Source organism: Dermacentor silvarum, chromosome 1, assembly GCF_013339745.2.
Source record: "Dermacentor silvarum isolate Dsil-2018 chromosome 1, BIME_Dsil_1.4, whole genome shotgun sequence".
Lineage (NCBI taxonomy): Eukaryota > Metazoa > Arthropoda > Arachnida > Ixodida > Ixodidae > Dermacentor > Dermacentor silvarum.
Genome location: NC_051154.1, coordinates 308,239,673 through 308,255,907, shown reverse-complemented (window position 1 = coordinate 308,255,907; position 16,235 = coordinate 308,239,673). Strand labels below are relative to the sequence as shown.

General features: G+C 48.1%; 1 protein-coding gene across 1 annotated transcript; it reads right to left on the bottom strand.

The window, feature by feature from the left end:
* Window positions 1-4,563: 4,563 nt before the first annotated feature.
* LOC119437290 (PCNA-associated factor) lies at window positions 4,564-14,763 on the bottom strand. The gene is made up of 3 exons (XM_037704348.2): window positions 14,585-14,763; window positions 14,411-14,497; window positions 4,564-4,859 (listed from the first exon to the last, which is right to left on the bottom strand). Exons 1-3 carry the CDS (start codon window positions 14,616-14,618, stop codon window positions 4,684-4,686), a joined length of 297 nt encoding a protein of 98 aa, XP_037560276.1. The 5' UTR covers window positions 14,619-14,763; the 3' UTR covers window positions 4,564-4,683.
* Window positions 14,764-16,235: the final 1,472 nt, after the last annotated feature.

Below are 16,235 nucleotides of genomic sequence, written 5' to 3'. Positions count from 1 at the left end.
GGCCAGCCAAAACTTTCGTGTTCGGCATTATGCAGCCCTACGCATACGGGCCAGCATCCGTGACCAAGCCAGCGCCGACGGGGTCGGCAGCATAAGTCGGCCTTTTTACGGTCCAAGCTCTTCAAGCTGACATGATCGGCTCCCAGCGATCTGCCGAGCACCACCCGATTGTCGGCCCTCGGCCAATTTTGCTTGGGATGATGCATCAGAAAAATGAGAAAAAAACTGTTTAAATATTGCTTCGAAAATAAATTGGCAATACTGCTTATTCCCAGTCAAAGCGTGAAATATGCTATTGTAGAACATTCATTACGATATCCAGTTGGCACGTTCGCTTTGCGTCTCGCAGCGGAAGTAACATAACCTTGAAATGAGATAATTCATTGGGGAAAATGCGCATGAAAGCCCTAACCAACCGACTGCAACTAAATGGTCGCGCGTATAGCATGACCTATTGACCACAGCATTTGTCCGTAGTTGCATATTCTTTAAATTGTTCCGTCCGTAAAAGCATACCGCGATAAAACTGTGGCGTTTTCGTATATCGCGAGTTGTCTCCAGAACCAGAAAATTGGGACGACATCCGAAGGCCATGCCTTCCCGTGAGGGACACCTCGTAGTACTTACCAACTCGCAGCGCGTGTGAATAACGGAAAATCACGCAAAATTATGTACTATCAGCACCCGAAGCCAACCTAAAAAACAGCGTCGCCAGATTAGCAACGTAGCGTGTCAACAAACTCGTAGAAATCACAGAACCGAATCTGACCGAGTTTTTATCTGCACTGTTCGCATGTCGGTGCTGATGTTACGTACCGATTGCGCAATCCAAGGCTCCACTCAATTAGTTGTACTGTTCGAGGCTTGTTGATCCAATATTTATAGAGAAAAAAGTATCTATAAACGTTGCTGCGACGATGCGACGCTGCGACCAAACGGTTGGTCGCAGCCGAAAATCGCAGAATCAGCCCTGCGACTGCGATTTTCGTCGCATGCGACGGAAATCGCACTTCCGGTGCGATAATCGCAGTGCAAAATCGCACCATGTGAAACGACCTTTACGATCGTTTGGCTTCACTTTTGGAAGTTCGTTCCGGGCACCAAGGAGGCATTGTAGCGTGAAGCTTCGATCCACAAAACGGCACCACATGTACTGTACTGCTATGGATTGGCGGTTTCCAAGACTCGTGGTGACACTGTGCCGCCGACTGCGTGGTGCCGACAGAGATAATTCGTGTGTTGCAGCGTGTGTCGTAGATTGTTGCTAGTCTTAGTTGTGACTGCGTCTTCTGATAAAGCCGGATGCCTGTTTGGCCTTCGACACCACGTCGAGACACTGCTCACGAGCTCGAAAACGCAGCTCCGGCGTTGACGATCGATGTAGGGTGCATAGATATTTCCAATTATCACTTCGCAAGATAGGGGCGCCTTTTGTCGATGAACAAATTGCATTCACGCATTTCGCATCTCTTTGCGCATGCAGAAGCCTAGTACGTCTGGCTAGTCATGTGTAATGACGCGAAAGCCTGAACGTGATTCTAACAGAAAGGCATGTCCCCGCCAGAAGGCAGTCAGCACGTGTCCGTGACGAGTTTTAAGTGACTTACACGGGGCTGGGCATTGAACAGTCTGTGTAGTGCCGCTGCTTCAGTCTGGCAAGTGCTCATTCCACTTTCATGAACCAATTGAAATGCCCAATGTATTGGTTGCTATAGATTTTAGTGTATACATAGTGAGACAGCAATATTAATATTCCATAGCATTAGTGAAAATTACCTGTGGAAGTAATAGGAATGCGATGGGTTTTTGTGGTGGTTGTCATTATGTTGCGTATATGCATGGCAATGCAATCATTTCCACCCTGTGCATGTGTGTAGATAAATGGTTTATCTTCCGAGATTATGGGACAGCACCTAGCTGGTGTTGTAATTATCTTCAGTGGATCTCTTACTATACAGGCTACACCAAAATCTATCCACCTTTGTGTGCTTCTTTTTTTTTTTTGCAATGGTCTTTGCTCTGCAAAGGAAGTTTCTCGAACTATAAGGTGTTGAAGGCTTGTGCGACGTCAGCTGAACTTGAAGCAATCAGCAGGAGTCAAACACATGTGGTTGAGTTTTACTGGCGCATGCACCCTTAGGGGCTCGTTTCTTATTATGTCGCAGTGGATGAAGTCAGGAAGCGGAGAGGGTCAGTGTTTGAGGTTTTTCTCCTGGCCCCTCCCCACAAAAAGAAAAAAAAAAAACGTGTGTGGTTTCCCACAAACAGTGTACAAATTGTAAAGAATAGTTTGTTCTTTCTTTCCTCGTGCTGTCACATCTTTTTGTGTACCAGTCTTTCCTAATTTATTTTTGTGTTTTGTTTTAAGTAGTTTTTTTTCTTGTAATAATCAGGTTAAAGAAAACGACGACTTGTAGCAGTGTTGGAAGCTGAGAACAGCAAGCTCATAGGCATGAGAGTAATATCCTGATTTATTACAGCCAACAGAGGTGACAGCAGCCTCTTGTTGTCTTTCTATTCCCACCCTCGATAATTATATGCCATGTATGTGATCGCTGTAACGGACTGCGCCTCTTTCCTCCCTGTGTATAATACATTTATCTCTGCTGCCTTGTACACAAAGAAACATAATAGGTGGAACAAGAGATGCTGCTGTTCTTTTTTTTCCTCTATCTTTCATTCTTGCCTTCACATTTATCTGGGCATGTTACAAGCACAGTTGTTGGTGTCGTCTTACAGCACTTTTAGTAAAAAGAGACAGCGGGAGTTGTCTGTTTGTGGACCATTTGTTGTCTTTGCAGCCTTGGCAGTGACGCAAAGGAAAGACATTGAAGACATTGTTAATGTAGCTGAAATCTGATGGTTTCTGAAACATTTTTTTATCTGTTCCATTCTTTCCCTTCTCTTTTTTCAGCATGTCATTTCTGCCATGGTAATTAGTCATTTTGTTGAGGCACTGCTTACTCTCACCTGATTATCACTCGCGTGTCGCGTCTTCAATGTCCCCCCCCCCCCCTTGTTAGCTTTGCCTTTTCACACTAGAATGAATGGATTTTGATCTCATGCACACTGCTCCCCCATATGTATATTACTTGTTGCCTCCGTGAATGTGTGCGTTCTTACTCTTGCTCATTTTGCTTTGAGTTCACCTGCATCGATCAGCGCACAATCCGATAGGTGGCAAGCGATGTGGCAAACTCATCTGTCTTGCAGTCTTAGTTTGACAAATTGTGCTGTGCTTTAAATGCTTTTAAATTACTGAACCCTTTTGTTCTGTTTGTTCCTTTCTCATCACCTTTCTTTTTCCCTATGTCTGGTCTTGGTTGCATGGTATTTCTCTAAATAGTTGTAGCTTGGAACAATGCAATACCGGTGGATTTCTTTATTTTGTGTCCGATTGTTTCATTGCATTGCATGCGTGATCCCACAGTGCTCTACAGTGTGTTGCCAAGGCAGCCCTGCAAGCTGCCCAGAGTTACAAAGCGTATGGACTAGCTCTTTCTGCTGTTGTTTTTGGGGCGTGGGATGGGCCCTACCACGACACTATTTCCTTTCCCTTTGGACATTATTAAATGAGTCTGATCGATGACTATTATATAGGTGGATGTGATACTTCGAGCTCAGACAGCCGCAATAGCTTATTGCCCCCTCTAGAGAAAAGACAAGTGCTACAGGGCATTTGCCAAGTCCTGGCAAAAGGTGGCTGGATGTGACTTGGTCAGCCCTTACTTGTAAAAGAAAATCTAGGCAGCCAGCTTCTGTTGGCAGCTGTTTGTAAAATTTTTTCTTTAGATAGCAGACTGCTGTTTCAGCATGCTTATGCCTTACATGATTTTAATGACGCAGTATCTGAATGCTGTATAAGTTTGGAAAACTATCCAGCCAGCTGTTTTCTTTAGGACACTTTTGCTGAATGTTCTCAATAAGACTAAAGATTGCACAATAAAAAGTGCCTGGCTCTGGTAGATAATTTTGTGTTGACCATAAATGTACTCCCTTGTTCTATAAAGGGGGTGCTAATAAAGCGTTCAGAGGACGAGACTGTGGTACACGCACCACACTTTCTATCACCTGAAGTATAGTGTGGTTTCAAAGCATTTTTCTCTGAGGAGCATTGCCTTGGGCGATGTTGCTGTCATCTTTTTCCTCGTTCGCTGTAGCGCTCGTTATAGTCTGTGTGGCAAGCCAAAGATGTAATGGAAGGGAAAGTTTGCTTGGGCATGAGAAGTTCATGGGAGATGGAAGCCAGATCAAAAAAAGTTTTTCTGAAACCCCTTCTCAATGGTCTACATCAATTATGCTACACAGATAGCCTTGCACTGAAGCTGAACTTTGTATACATACACACAAACGCAAGCTGTTGTGATAATCAGTGTGTGGCAGAAAGCTTGTTTCTTTTTGCATTCTGAACAAGATTTTCTATTTCATTTAAATTTTAAGTGAAATGCATTCCCTCCCCCTCCCATCCTTCTCTTATGAGGATAGTTTAGTGAGCTTCAGTCACTCCAGGCCGTTTCTGCTTTGTGTGAGTGGTAAGAGAATAAACTGAAAGCATGCAGAATGTTGCAGATGCCTGTAGTGTTCTTTATTCACAATCCGTTGCAAAGCATATATATACAGCAAATATGATGAAATGACTTGCAGGATGACAGTCGGTATGTAAAAACAAGAGAGCAGCAACTACTAAGATGAGCTGCCACTTGCGCCGTTGTCAGATGTATCAGAACTAGTTGCCGTTTCAGATGGCTGCTGTCCATTCTCATCTTTGGAGACACTTGTCTTCACAAGGAACCCCGAAATTTCTTTCTGCCAGGGTGGAGTTGGCCGTGGGCAGTAAGGGTTCCCACCGCCATACTTATCTGAAATTTTGACAAAATTTGCATTAGTGAAGGCGTTGCTGTTCAAAGCACCTACTTGTGCGAGCAAGAACAGGTGGATTCCGATGTGAACAGCCTCGTCAGGCAGATGTACGTGGCTGAACAAAATTTTTAAACTGCCACTGTGCACGCTGATTACCAAAAGATCACTATTCAGTGCAGATTCTAGTCAAATTCCCTTTTCCAAAAGTGGTAAACAGCATTTAATGCAAAAGTCACTGGATATTATGTAGGACGCAGTCTATAATTTGCAGATGCGAAGTGGTACAACGGCAACATTACTGAGAAGTTAACAGGGCTGCGATGCAACAAATTCCACAATCGGGCTGTTTCATATAGGCTCTGGTGTTTACAACTATGTAATACCGTAACCAGTGCCGTTCACACCGCCACGAATTCAGCGCATCTGTTGAATATAGGCGTTAGACTGAATATATACGACGCAACTTATTAAACCATGTACTACCCAAGTTTGAGGGAAAACTGTTGGAGACAGACAGACTGGAAAGTGTGAAGTATCCCAAGAATGCAATGCTATTAGAACTAAACGGGATGAAACGCTCCTAAGCAGTGATCCGTTGGACAGAGAAAAAAAGGTAAAGGAAAGATGGGGAGGCTAACCAGAGGTTATCTCCGGTTGGCTACCCTGTACCGGGGGAGGGGTAAAGTGATCAAAAGGAGAGAGAGAGAAAAACTAAGTAAAAATAAATAAAAGGAAGGAAAGAAAAGAAAATCACACACAAAACAGAACTGTTTCTGTGGGCACTGTCACGCAGTCTGCGAAGACGTTCTCGTGTTGCATAGTGTCAACGTTCCATCCTACGTAACACAGTGCAGAGTCACAATTTGTCAATGAGTCCGGTGTCTTAAGTAACACAGCAGTGTCTTCAGGGCGGCTCGCACCGTTGTTTGTGTAGGCCAGTTTCCAAGGATGTTCTTTTCTGTTATTGGGTGTTTGTCCAGTTGATCTATCGTCGCTAAGAGTGCTGCTCTGCGGGTTGAAACGAGGACACTCACAAAGAAGGTGTGCGATTGTTTCGTTGCACCCGCAGAATTCACAAAGTGGGCTATTGGCCATTCCGATAAGAAAGGAGTACACATTTGAAAATGCTACTCCAAGCCATAGACGGACTATAAGTGTGCAGTCCCGTCGTGGAAGGTTGAACGGAATAGGGAGCTGTAAATTAGGGTCCAGGGCATGAAGGCGTGCATTTGTGAAATCAGATGAATTCCACTGCATCAATGTTAGCTCACGCACAAGCGCGGAAAGTTTTTTCGCTGCGTCGGCTCTTGACAGAGGAATGGCAACGCAGTTGACACCGTCATGGGCAGATCGGGCTGCTGCGTCCGCTAGATCATTGCCATGTATGCCACAGTGACTAGGCAACCACTGATATATTGTCACGACGGCAAAAGCTCGAGGGACAAACGAACCGCACTTGTCGGCAGAGGCAGTAACAAGAACAGACGGTTTTAAAATACCGCGCGCTAGTCACTGCTTCTTCTTGCTATGTTTTTTATAAGCGCCGATGTGTCTTATGTCCTCATCATCGCCGAGCTAGACACGTGGCATTTGCCTCCCTCCCAAGGGAAGCATCGTCCCGATGCGCAACCAACTTGACTGTATGCATGTATGAGACACTAAAACGCGAGTCACTTGGAAAAGTACAGCTTCATGCGCACCACATGCACCACTTCGGGGGGTTGCTGGCGGCGTCGCGAACAAGCTTCACCATCGGGCATGACCTCGTAATTCAAGTCGTTCAGTCGTCGGATAACTATGTATGGGCGAAAACATCGCCTTAGTAGTTTTTCAGAAAGTCCCCTACGCCGAATGGGTATCCAAACCCACACTCTCTCGCCGGGTGTGTAGGCGACAAATTTGTGCTGACGATTGTACCGCATTGCGTCCTAGTCTTGCTGGTGGTGGATGCGTACACGTGCAAGCTGTCTGGCTTCTTCGGCACGTTGACCAAATTCTTCAGCATCTGCATGGATATCGTCGCACTCATGGGGCAGCATTGCATCCAAAGTTGTTGTGGCTTCGCGACCGTGTACCAAGTGGAACGGTGTCATGCGAGTCATTTCCTGTTGAGCGGTGTTATATGCGAAGATTACATAAGGCAAATTGTCGTCCCAGTTCTTATGGTCCACGTCAACATACATGCAAAGCATGTCAGCGAGTGTCTTGTTCAAATGCTCCGTTAGTTCATTCGTCTGGGGATGATAGGCTGTCGTTTCCTGGTGGGCTGTGCCGCTGAGTTTGAGAACTGCTTCTAAAAGTTCGGCCGTGAACGCGGGGCCTCTGTCAGTAATTACAACCGCTGGGGCACCGTGCCTAAGCACAACGTTTTCGACGAAAAATCGAGCTGCTTCAGCTGCTGTTCGGCGCTGGTTAGCTTTTGTCTCCGCATAACGGGTGAGGTAGTCAGTGGTGACAATAATCCACCTGTTCCCTGTAGTTGAAGTTAGAAATGGTCCAAGAAAATCCATGCCAATTTTGGCAAAGGGCGTTCCCGGTACCTCTACAGGATGTAGGAGACCAGCTGGCTTGTCGGGTGGTGCTTTGCGTCTTTAGCAGTCAGGACAAGTGCGCGCATTATGTTTAACATCGGCTGGGAGCTTCGGCCAATAATACTTCTGCCACAGTCGGGACAATGTTCGTGTGGAGCCCAGATGACCTGAGATGGCCTCATCATGACACGCTGTGAGAACTTCATTGCGAAGCGAAGCAGGCACGACCAGTAAGTAGGTGCTGCCCATCGGAGAAAAGTTCTTAGAGAGAACATTGTCCTTCAAACAAAATGACGCCAGACTGTGTCCAAACAGGCGAGGCACGTCTTTGCTCCGGCCTTCCAAGAAATCAATAAGCGGAAGCAGTTCTGGGTCGTCGCGCTGCTGCTGGGAAATGGTAAATGTACCGACGACTCCCAAGAATGCACTGTCTGTGTCCGGATCCTCGGTGACAGAAGGCTGTATAAGTGACCGAGAGAGGCAGTCGGCGTCGGTATGCTTTTTCCCTGACCTGTATACGACGGACATGTTGAACTCCTGAAGCCTGAGGCTCCAGCACGCCAATAGACCGCAGGGGTCTTTTAAATTAGTCAGCCAACACAGAGAATGGTGGTCACTGACGACGGTGAATGAGCGACCGTACAAATAAGGGCGAAATTTAATAACAGCCCACACAACGGCGAGGCATTCTTTCTCCGTAGTTGAATAGTTTTCTTCTGAGCGCGAAAGAGTTCTGCTGGCGTAGGCGATCACTTTCTCAGAGCCGTCTTGCCATTGCACCAGCACGGCACCCAGACCTACATTGCTCGCGTCAGTATGAAGTGCTGTCGGGGCGTCCTGGTCAAAGTGTGCCAGAACCGGGGGCATTTGCAGACGCTGACATAATTCGCTAAAAGCCATTTGCTCGCGTTCGCCCCAAACAAAGGGAACATCTTCTCGTGTTAGTTGCGTCAACGGTGAGGCAATACGTGAAAAGTTCGCAATAAACCGGCGATAATAAGCGCACAGGCCCAAGAAGCGTCTCACTGCCTTCCTGTTAGATGGTGTGGGGAATTTTGTAACCGCGCCTATTTTGTCTGGGTCAGGCCGGACACCTTCGCCACTGACGACGTGGCCCAGGAATTGGAGTTCGTTAAAGCCAAAATGACATTTTTCAGGCTTTAACGTGAGGCCTGCAGAGCGTACGGCTTGGAGAACAGCCTGTAGCCAGGTTAGATGCTCCTCAAATGTAGCCGAAAAAACTATCACATCGTCGAGGTATACCAAGCACGTTTGCCACTTTAGACCTGAAAGTACGGTGTCCATTAGACGCTGAAAAGTGGCTGGCGCTGTACACAAACCGAAAGGTAGCACCTTAAATTCGTAGAGACCGTCGGGCGTCACGAAGGCAGTTTTCGCCCAATCTCACTCATCGACTTCTATTTGCCAATACCCGCTGCGTAGGTCCACGGAGGAAAAATAGCGTGCGTGGCACAACCTGTCGAGTGAATTGTCGATGCGTGGTAACGGATAGACGTCTTTCTTTGTTACCTGATTTAACTTGCGGTAGTCAATACAGAAACGTAAGCTGCAGTCTTTTTTCTTGACCAACGCCACAGGGGACGCCCAAGGACTCTTCGAAGGCTGTATCACATCATCCTCGAGCATTTTCTTCACGTGTTTTTGTATTTCTTCGCGTTCCTTCGGGGCCACACGGTAGGGGTTCTGTCGAATCGGTCTAGTGGCATCGTCCGTAATTATCCAATGTTTGGTCAGTGGCGTTTGTTGACCTTGGACGTACACGAAAAGCAATCCTCAAACTGCTGTATGAGTTCTAGTAGGCGTGCCTCTCAGTGGGCAACAGGGCCGAGCAAACGTCGACGGACAATGTTGTCGGGGCCGGAATGGTCTTGTCACTCGTTCCTTGGTCATGCACAGCGAAGCAGTCCTTTACTTGTACTATGTCATCACAGAACGCAACTGTAGTGCCTTTCAGAAAGTGGCGGCGTTCGTTGCTAAAGTTCGTAAGGAGCACTGCTGCATGCCCATGATTTAAAGCCAGAATGCCCCGTGCAATCGAAACGCCTTGTGTGAGCAATACGTTGATTTGTTCCGCTATCACATCACCGTGGTAAGGCCTCTCGGTAGCAACAGACACAAGGCAGCAGGTTCGCGGCGGCATCGTCACGTCCTCGGCTAGTCGCAAACGCCCGTGCTGTCTATCATAGTTGCAGTCTACATCTGGGTTCGCTGAAAATGTGACCAAACGCTCCGGGATGTTTATAATAGCTCCATAATCCCGTAGAAAATCCATCCCTAAGATGAGTTCTTTGCAGCACTCGGGGAGAATAACGAACGTGGCAACAAAGCTGGAATCACCGATGCGGAGTCTGGCGGTACATTTACCCGTTGGCGTCATTATCTGACCCCCGGCACTTCTTATGTGTGGCCCTGTACATGGTGTTTTCACCTTTTTAAGGCGGTCAACCAGCTCTTGACGCATAATCGAGAAATCAGCACCGGTGTCCACAAGGGCTGTTACGGGATGTCAGTCAACAAAAAGGCTGAGGTCGGCGCAAACACATTTGTCAGCATTACTCGTCGTCGGCATGTCGTCTTGTTGCGGCGGTTGGGGGGTCTTTTCGGCGTCTCGACAGTTGGCAACCTTCCCCCGGAGGTCGCGGCCGTTAGTTTCCCCTGTGAGGACTGGGGGAACGGCCTCTGACGACGTCAGCGAAACTGGGACGGTCGGGGGAAGCGGAACGTTGAGGTGATGGAGACTGCCAGCGACGACGTGGCGAAGCGGCTTGGGTGGTCGGCGAGTAACCCTCGTCCAGGGCACGGCGGTATTCAAAGCGCGGGGAAGCTGAACGTGGAAAGCCTCCAAATGCGACGTCTCGATGAGGGCAGTAACGGGCAATGTGACCCGGCTCCCCGATGGTCGGCAGTGCGCCACAAGTCAGTTCAGCGAGCTGGTGGACGTCTCCCAGGCTCCCGCTGCCATGATGGAGTGGTAACAGGTCGCGGATGGAACGGCGTGGTCGGCGGTGGACGGGGAGGACGACGAACGGCATCGGCGTAGCTCAACGGGCGTGATTCGGGACACGGCGCGGGCGATGAAAAGGCTTGCCGCAGCTCCTGGCGGACGACTTCGGCAACAGAAGCAACCAGGGTTTGTAGTTCCTCACGCAGTATGCTGCGAATCAGCTCTCGCAGAGAGCTTTCGCTAGTGGTGGCATTCTGAGCGGCGGCGCTCATCGGTGTGGTATTGGACAGGCGGTCAATGTGGCAGCATCGTTGTTGAAGTGTTCGCTCGATTATTGTGGCCTCCTTGATGAATTCGTCTACCGTGGTTGGTGGGTTTCGTACCAGGCCTGCAAACAACTGTTCCTTAATTCCGCGCATGAGATGGCGCATTTCCTTAGTCTCGGGCATATCGAGGTCAGCTCGGCGGAATAGACGGGACACATCCTCAGCATACATAGCGACGCTTTCGTTGGGTTTCTGGAAGCGCGCTTCGATTAGCTGTTGCGCGTAATCCCGCCGGTCGGAACAGAACGTATCCAGGAGTTGGCGTCAAAAGTCATTCCACGTTTGGAAGCACACTTCCCGGTTCTGAAACCACGTGCGCGCACTGTCTTCTAGTGCGAAATAGGCGCGCCTAAGTTTTTGTTCTGCGCTCCATTCGTTGACTTTGGCAACCCTCTCATACTGATCAAACCAGTCCTCAACGTCTTCAAACGCATCGCCACGAAAGATATCCGGAACGAGAGGATGCTGAAGAGTCACCTGGGAAGGGCTTGTCGCCATCTGTGAAGGAGGAAGATTCGCCGATGTAGGAGTGTCCATGCTGGTCGGAGTTGGAACGCTGGTGAATTCTGGGCTCAGGCCTAACAGGCGGCGGCTGAATTGGTGCACTGGAGTAATGTCGAGAGGTTGATTCTCGGGACTGCGTGTACGGGTCCGAGCAGGCGTCCCGAGCATCAGGTACCCAGCACCTCCACCAGTGTCACGACGACGAAAGCTCGAGGGACAAACGAACCGCACTTGTCGGCAGAGGCAGTAACAAGAACGGACGGTTTAAAATACCGTGCGCTAGTCACTGCTTCTTCTTGCTATGTTTTTCATAAGCACCGATGTGTCTTATGTCGTCGTCATCGCCGCGCTAGACACGTGGCAATATCATGCCCTTCATCAACTATGCGATGGTGTACTTGTCTGATCTCTGCGACGAGCTGCTCATGTGATCCATGGCGCAGTACTGAGAGTAAACTCTGGAGGGCTGCCTTGGAGTCACACAAGATTGACCATGGATGGGGTGGTTCCTCCAGAATGAAATGAGCCGCACGGAGGGCTACCAGTTCAGCAACTGTCGTTGATGAGACATGTGACGTCTTTAGCTGTATCTTGACGGATCTTGCTGGTATCACCACTGCGGCAGCTGAACTTGTAAGTGTGACTGAGCCATCGACATAAACATGTATGCGGCCACTGTGAAGTCCTAATGTGGCCTGTTTCAGGGCAAATCACGGCATGTGAGCTTTCTTCACAATTTCTGGGATGGTGAGGCGTATGTCAGGTTTGTGCAGGCACCATAACGGTGAGGATGGTCTTGATGCAGGCATGTAGTTCGATGGCAATGAGGTACGATTGGCAGCAATTATACGACTAAAAGTTGTGTGTGGCCTTTCTGTAGGTGCCCCATGATTTTATTCCCGCTGGGCAGAAATAAAAAGTGCCACGTAACCTGCTGAAATGACCGTAAATCTCGACCAGTGAGCCGGGGCTGTATTATGTAACGATTTGAAATTTTCGTTCTTTTTGGCCTGCCATCGCTGGTTTGCATGACACCAAGTCTCCGTTACCGGCCACTCGCTGTCACAGGTGATGAACGAATAGAATCGAAGGAAAAGTATTCTTTTATAACATGGCCACTGGATATGGCAGACCACCGGCAGAAACCGCGCCACATAAATGGAAGGCGCGCACCTGTATTTCATCAATGCTCGTGCAACTATTACCAACATTAAACAGGGTTTGTACAGGTTTCCAAAGCAAAAATTCAAGGATATTCCAGGACTTTCCAGGACCTGTCGCAGGTTTTTCAAGGACTCAAAGTGGCATCCCAAAGTAGGATTTCTTTACCCTAACATTTCCAAAAATAACTAGTTCTATTGCACTTACAATAAATAAATGTATATCAAAATTATAATAAAAATGTCTAGCCTTGATAACTTCTCGAGATCACAACACAAAATGAATGCCTACAACAGCGGCTGAGATTTCTTCAGTATAGGCTGGGTAAAGTTTACCAAAAATATTTAAACATTCAGCATAGGGTTGTTGCACTAAAATAAAAAAATAATTGTATATCCAGATGATGGAAATAACATCTAGCCTTGATCACTTTGCAAGTTCACAACACCAAAAAAAGTTCACAAAACACAATGAATGCTACCAATAGCTACTCTGACATCTCAAGTATTAACTGGGCAAGTTTACCAAACATTTCCATACCATTCAGTGTAGTCTTGCTACACATCCATTATATTATAACAAATATGTAGATGTATATTGCAATTTTGTAAAACAAGTCTTGATCATTTCTCAAGCCCACAATATTAAAAGTTACCACAACGAACACTCACAACAGCTGCTCAGGCTTCTGCAGTATATATCACCTGGGTTGCTTCATCAAATATTTCCAAAACATTCTGCATACCGTATTTTCCAGTGTATAAGACGCGTTTTTTTTTCTGAATTTTTCGTCGGTGCGTCTTATAGAACGGTGTACGTTTTTTTTTCCCCCGGAAGAAGTGCCGTCAAAATCGGATCCGATGTCATGGCCACGCGAAGCGCGCTCGTTGACATTGCTACGGGTTCTGTGCGCACTATCGAGGTGCAGGGTTCTCGTGATGAAGTCCCCGAGCGCCGTGCGAAAACGATGGAGCAGCAACGCAAACGGCGGTAGGCCGACCGCGAGTCGCTCTACCCCGAAGTCATCACATCTGCAGATAAGATACGGCTCGCGCCGCTGCGCAAACTACGCAGTTGCTACGAAAGTACAGCCTCCCCCCCTTCCCGGGCTGACTTCCCGCTTTCCTCCCTTGCGCGCGATTCGGCTCACCGCCGCAAGCATACGGCGCGCGGGGACGATGTTATCGCCCTTGGTCTTTATACGGAATATCCCGGCAACCACGACGGCAGAAATGCGCCTGGAGTGGAAGGATATGGCACCCATACGTTTGCGTGTGACCCGCTTTCACGGAGCGAAACATCACTAGCTTGTTTTCAATCACTTACCGAAAGAACAGGTGCGCCTTATATACGTTTTTTTTTTTTCGGAACAAACTGCTGTTTTGAGGGGCAGTCTTATACAAAGGTGTGAATTATAGACCGAAAATTCGGTAATGTTATTGCACTTATATTATCATAAATAATATAACAAACCTCCATCCAAAGGCACTGAGCGTCAGTGGTAAAGTTGCTCCACTTTAGCTTCACCTCGCGCGCAAGAGTGGGACAAGGCAGACCCACCGGCGAGGAGTGAAACGAACGATAGGGTGAGGAAAGCAGCGTACACAATGCCAGCTGAGCTAGCACCGAAGCGCGGCACGGGTCTCGCTCCGCTCCGGTTTGACGCGGTGATGCCTTTTATTTATTTTTCGTGCAGTTCTGCAAAACGGAACCATGTGTGCTCGCGCCGGCGTATTGTTTTTGAAATGGGGGAATTTGTAAGATCGACGCCGATCTATCACAGAAAGGAGGTCGCAATGTCGATATCAGAGTGCATTGCTCACGAAATTCAAAGACCTTTCAAGGAAAGAAAAAAATTCCAGGACTTTCAAGGGCCTTGAAAACGCACTTTTCAATTTCAAGGGTTTTCAAGGATTTCAAGGACCTGTACGCACGCTGATTAAATGCCCAAAACCACTCGGCGAGAAAATATAACAGCGCTCAAACGTCCACACGATTTCTCTAGTACTCATCAACCCAGCAATGCACTGCTACGCTTTTCAGCCGTATATCGGGCCACATACCTCCTTTAGTCTTTCGAGAACCCGGTGTGCTGGAACTGGCAGCTCCGGGACTGCTCAAAGTTTTCCTGAAGGACTTCGCACCAACAGCTGCGGAAGAGATATGATACGCTGTTGGCCGAAAACCACCTTATCTGTGAACAGTGCAACCAGCTTGTTCACGGTGTTCATACTTACCTCGGCTGGCAACGTCCGCCTTCGTTCGCACCATGGCTACTGCGTTGCGTTAACGCTTGGTAATGCCTGTGAGTGGCACAAAACCGCCCTCGAAATTTTTACCGCAGGAAAGCGCTCAGCGCTGAATAGCGTTATCCCTACCGCGACCGCCCGCGCCGAAATAGCACGAAACTGCCGTAGCGAAACTTTGCGCGCGTTTTGACGTACAGCTATTCTGCATGTTTTTTTTAAACTTCTATTGTAAACAAAAATTGGCAGTATTAGGACTTAAAATTTCTATAGTTTATTTTAATTATAAGAAAACTTTATGAATACCTATAAATAATTATTTTAATTTACTGCAGAGCTAAGAAAGATGTCTGCTACCAATTGTATTTGCATGTCCCGAGTGCGCATGCGCTGTACCCTAGCGGCGAGCGCCGGAAACGTTTTGTACGGCGTCGGTGGTTCGTGCAGCTGACGACGCACGCGTATGCAGCATAGTTGGTCGACGACGCGGTATTTGCGCTGTTTCGGTAGAAACTTCAGCTGTTCACAGCGATATTCGGTTAACGTCCGGTAAATCACAATATGTGCCGACACGACACCGATGCCAGTGAGAAGTCGACCTCACGCTGGCGCCAACGCTCGGCCGGCTGTAGTTGTGATACTGTGCCAGTGGGAGACCTATATTGTCATACAAGTATGACGAAGAAGCGACCGACGACAGCAAGTGATCGTAGTGTGATAAGCTTTCGTGCCGACGACGCCGACAAAACCAGTGTGCTGATCGCCGTGCGAGCGGCCGCCGAGTGAGAACATCGCACCGACAACGTGAATATCGCCGCAATTGCGCTCGTGTATGTATTTATTGACGCTCAAATTGAGTCGAAATGTGCTTCCGACGCTGATATGCATGATTTCCAGCCCTTTACAGCCCTCCTCAACAAGTTTGAGGCGGTGTCGATCTCGTTCAGGCAGCTACAGCCTACGAGTTCGTCCGCTACCGGCGGACCGGAAATATAGGATAAGCAAGTACGACGACGGAAACTGCTTATATAGTTCCGTACTGACCTTATCGTCTTGAAGCGAACCACTCTTAGCCTAGTACGATGCACACACAGAGTGTGGGAAGCGGCGACACGGCGTAGTGCTAATACCGCGGTACAGGCACCGTTCTTGAACGAAGGCTGTCGGTCGCAGTCGCCGACGCTTCCATGAACAAAGTGCAACTACGGAGAGTGTATTTTTACGCTGCCAGATTTAGTAGTTACCGATAACACAGTTTGCCTCTTATGCTAAACAGGCAACAAGTGATGGCCCTTTCGTGACTGCATCGTAAGCAACACCGCTCGTTGCCACGCGAGTACGGCAGGCATCGGCATTTTCGCGTGCCAGTGCGGCTAGGTGGTCGTTGTCGCCGTTTTCGATGTTCCCGTGACGTTCATGCCTTCTCAAAATGGTGCGTGCTCAGAGCTATGCATTCTTTTAACAGAAGACATTCAAATGTTTTGCTATGGGCTAAAAGCAACCCTTTGCATCTGTGAACACGTCCTCTCAAGCTCTCGTTATGGCAGTGACCAGTCTGCCTTGTGTCAGTACAGAATATGGCTGGATCAGAAACCACAACTGCAGTGTGAAATGCAAGTGTAGTTGCTCTGTTTTGTTAGAA

Coding starts and splice junctions, on each gene's coding strand:
- LOC119437290 (XM_037704348.2), bottom strand. CDS start 14,618: ATGGTGCGAACGAAGGCGGACGTTGCCAGCCGAG. Junction 14,498..14,584: donor GGCGGACGTTGCCAGCCGAG/GTAAGTATGAAC, acceptor TCTCTTCCGCAG/CTGTTGGTGCGAAGTCCTTC. Junction 4,860..14,410: donor TTCTCGAAAGACTAAAGGAG/GTATGTGGCCCG, acceptor TCAAAATTTCAG/ATAAGTATGGCGGTGGGAAC.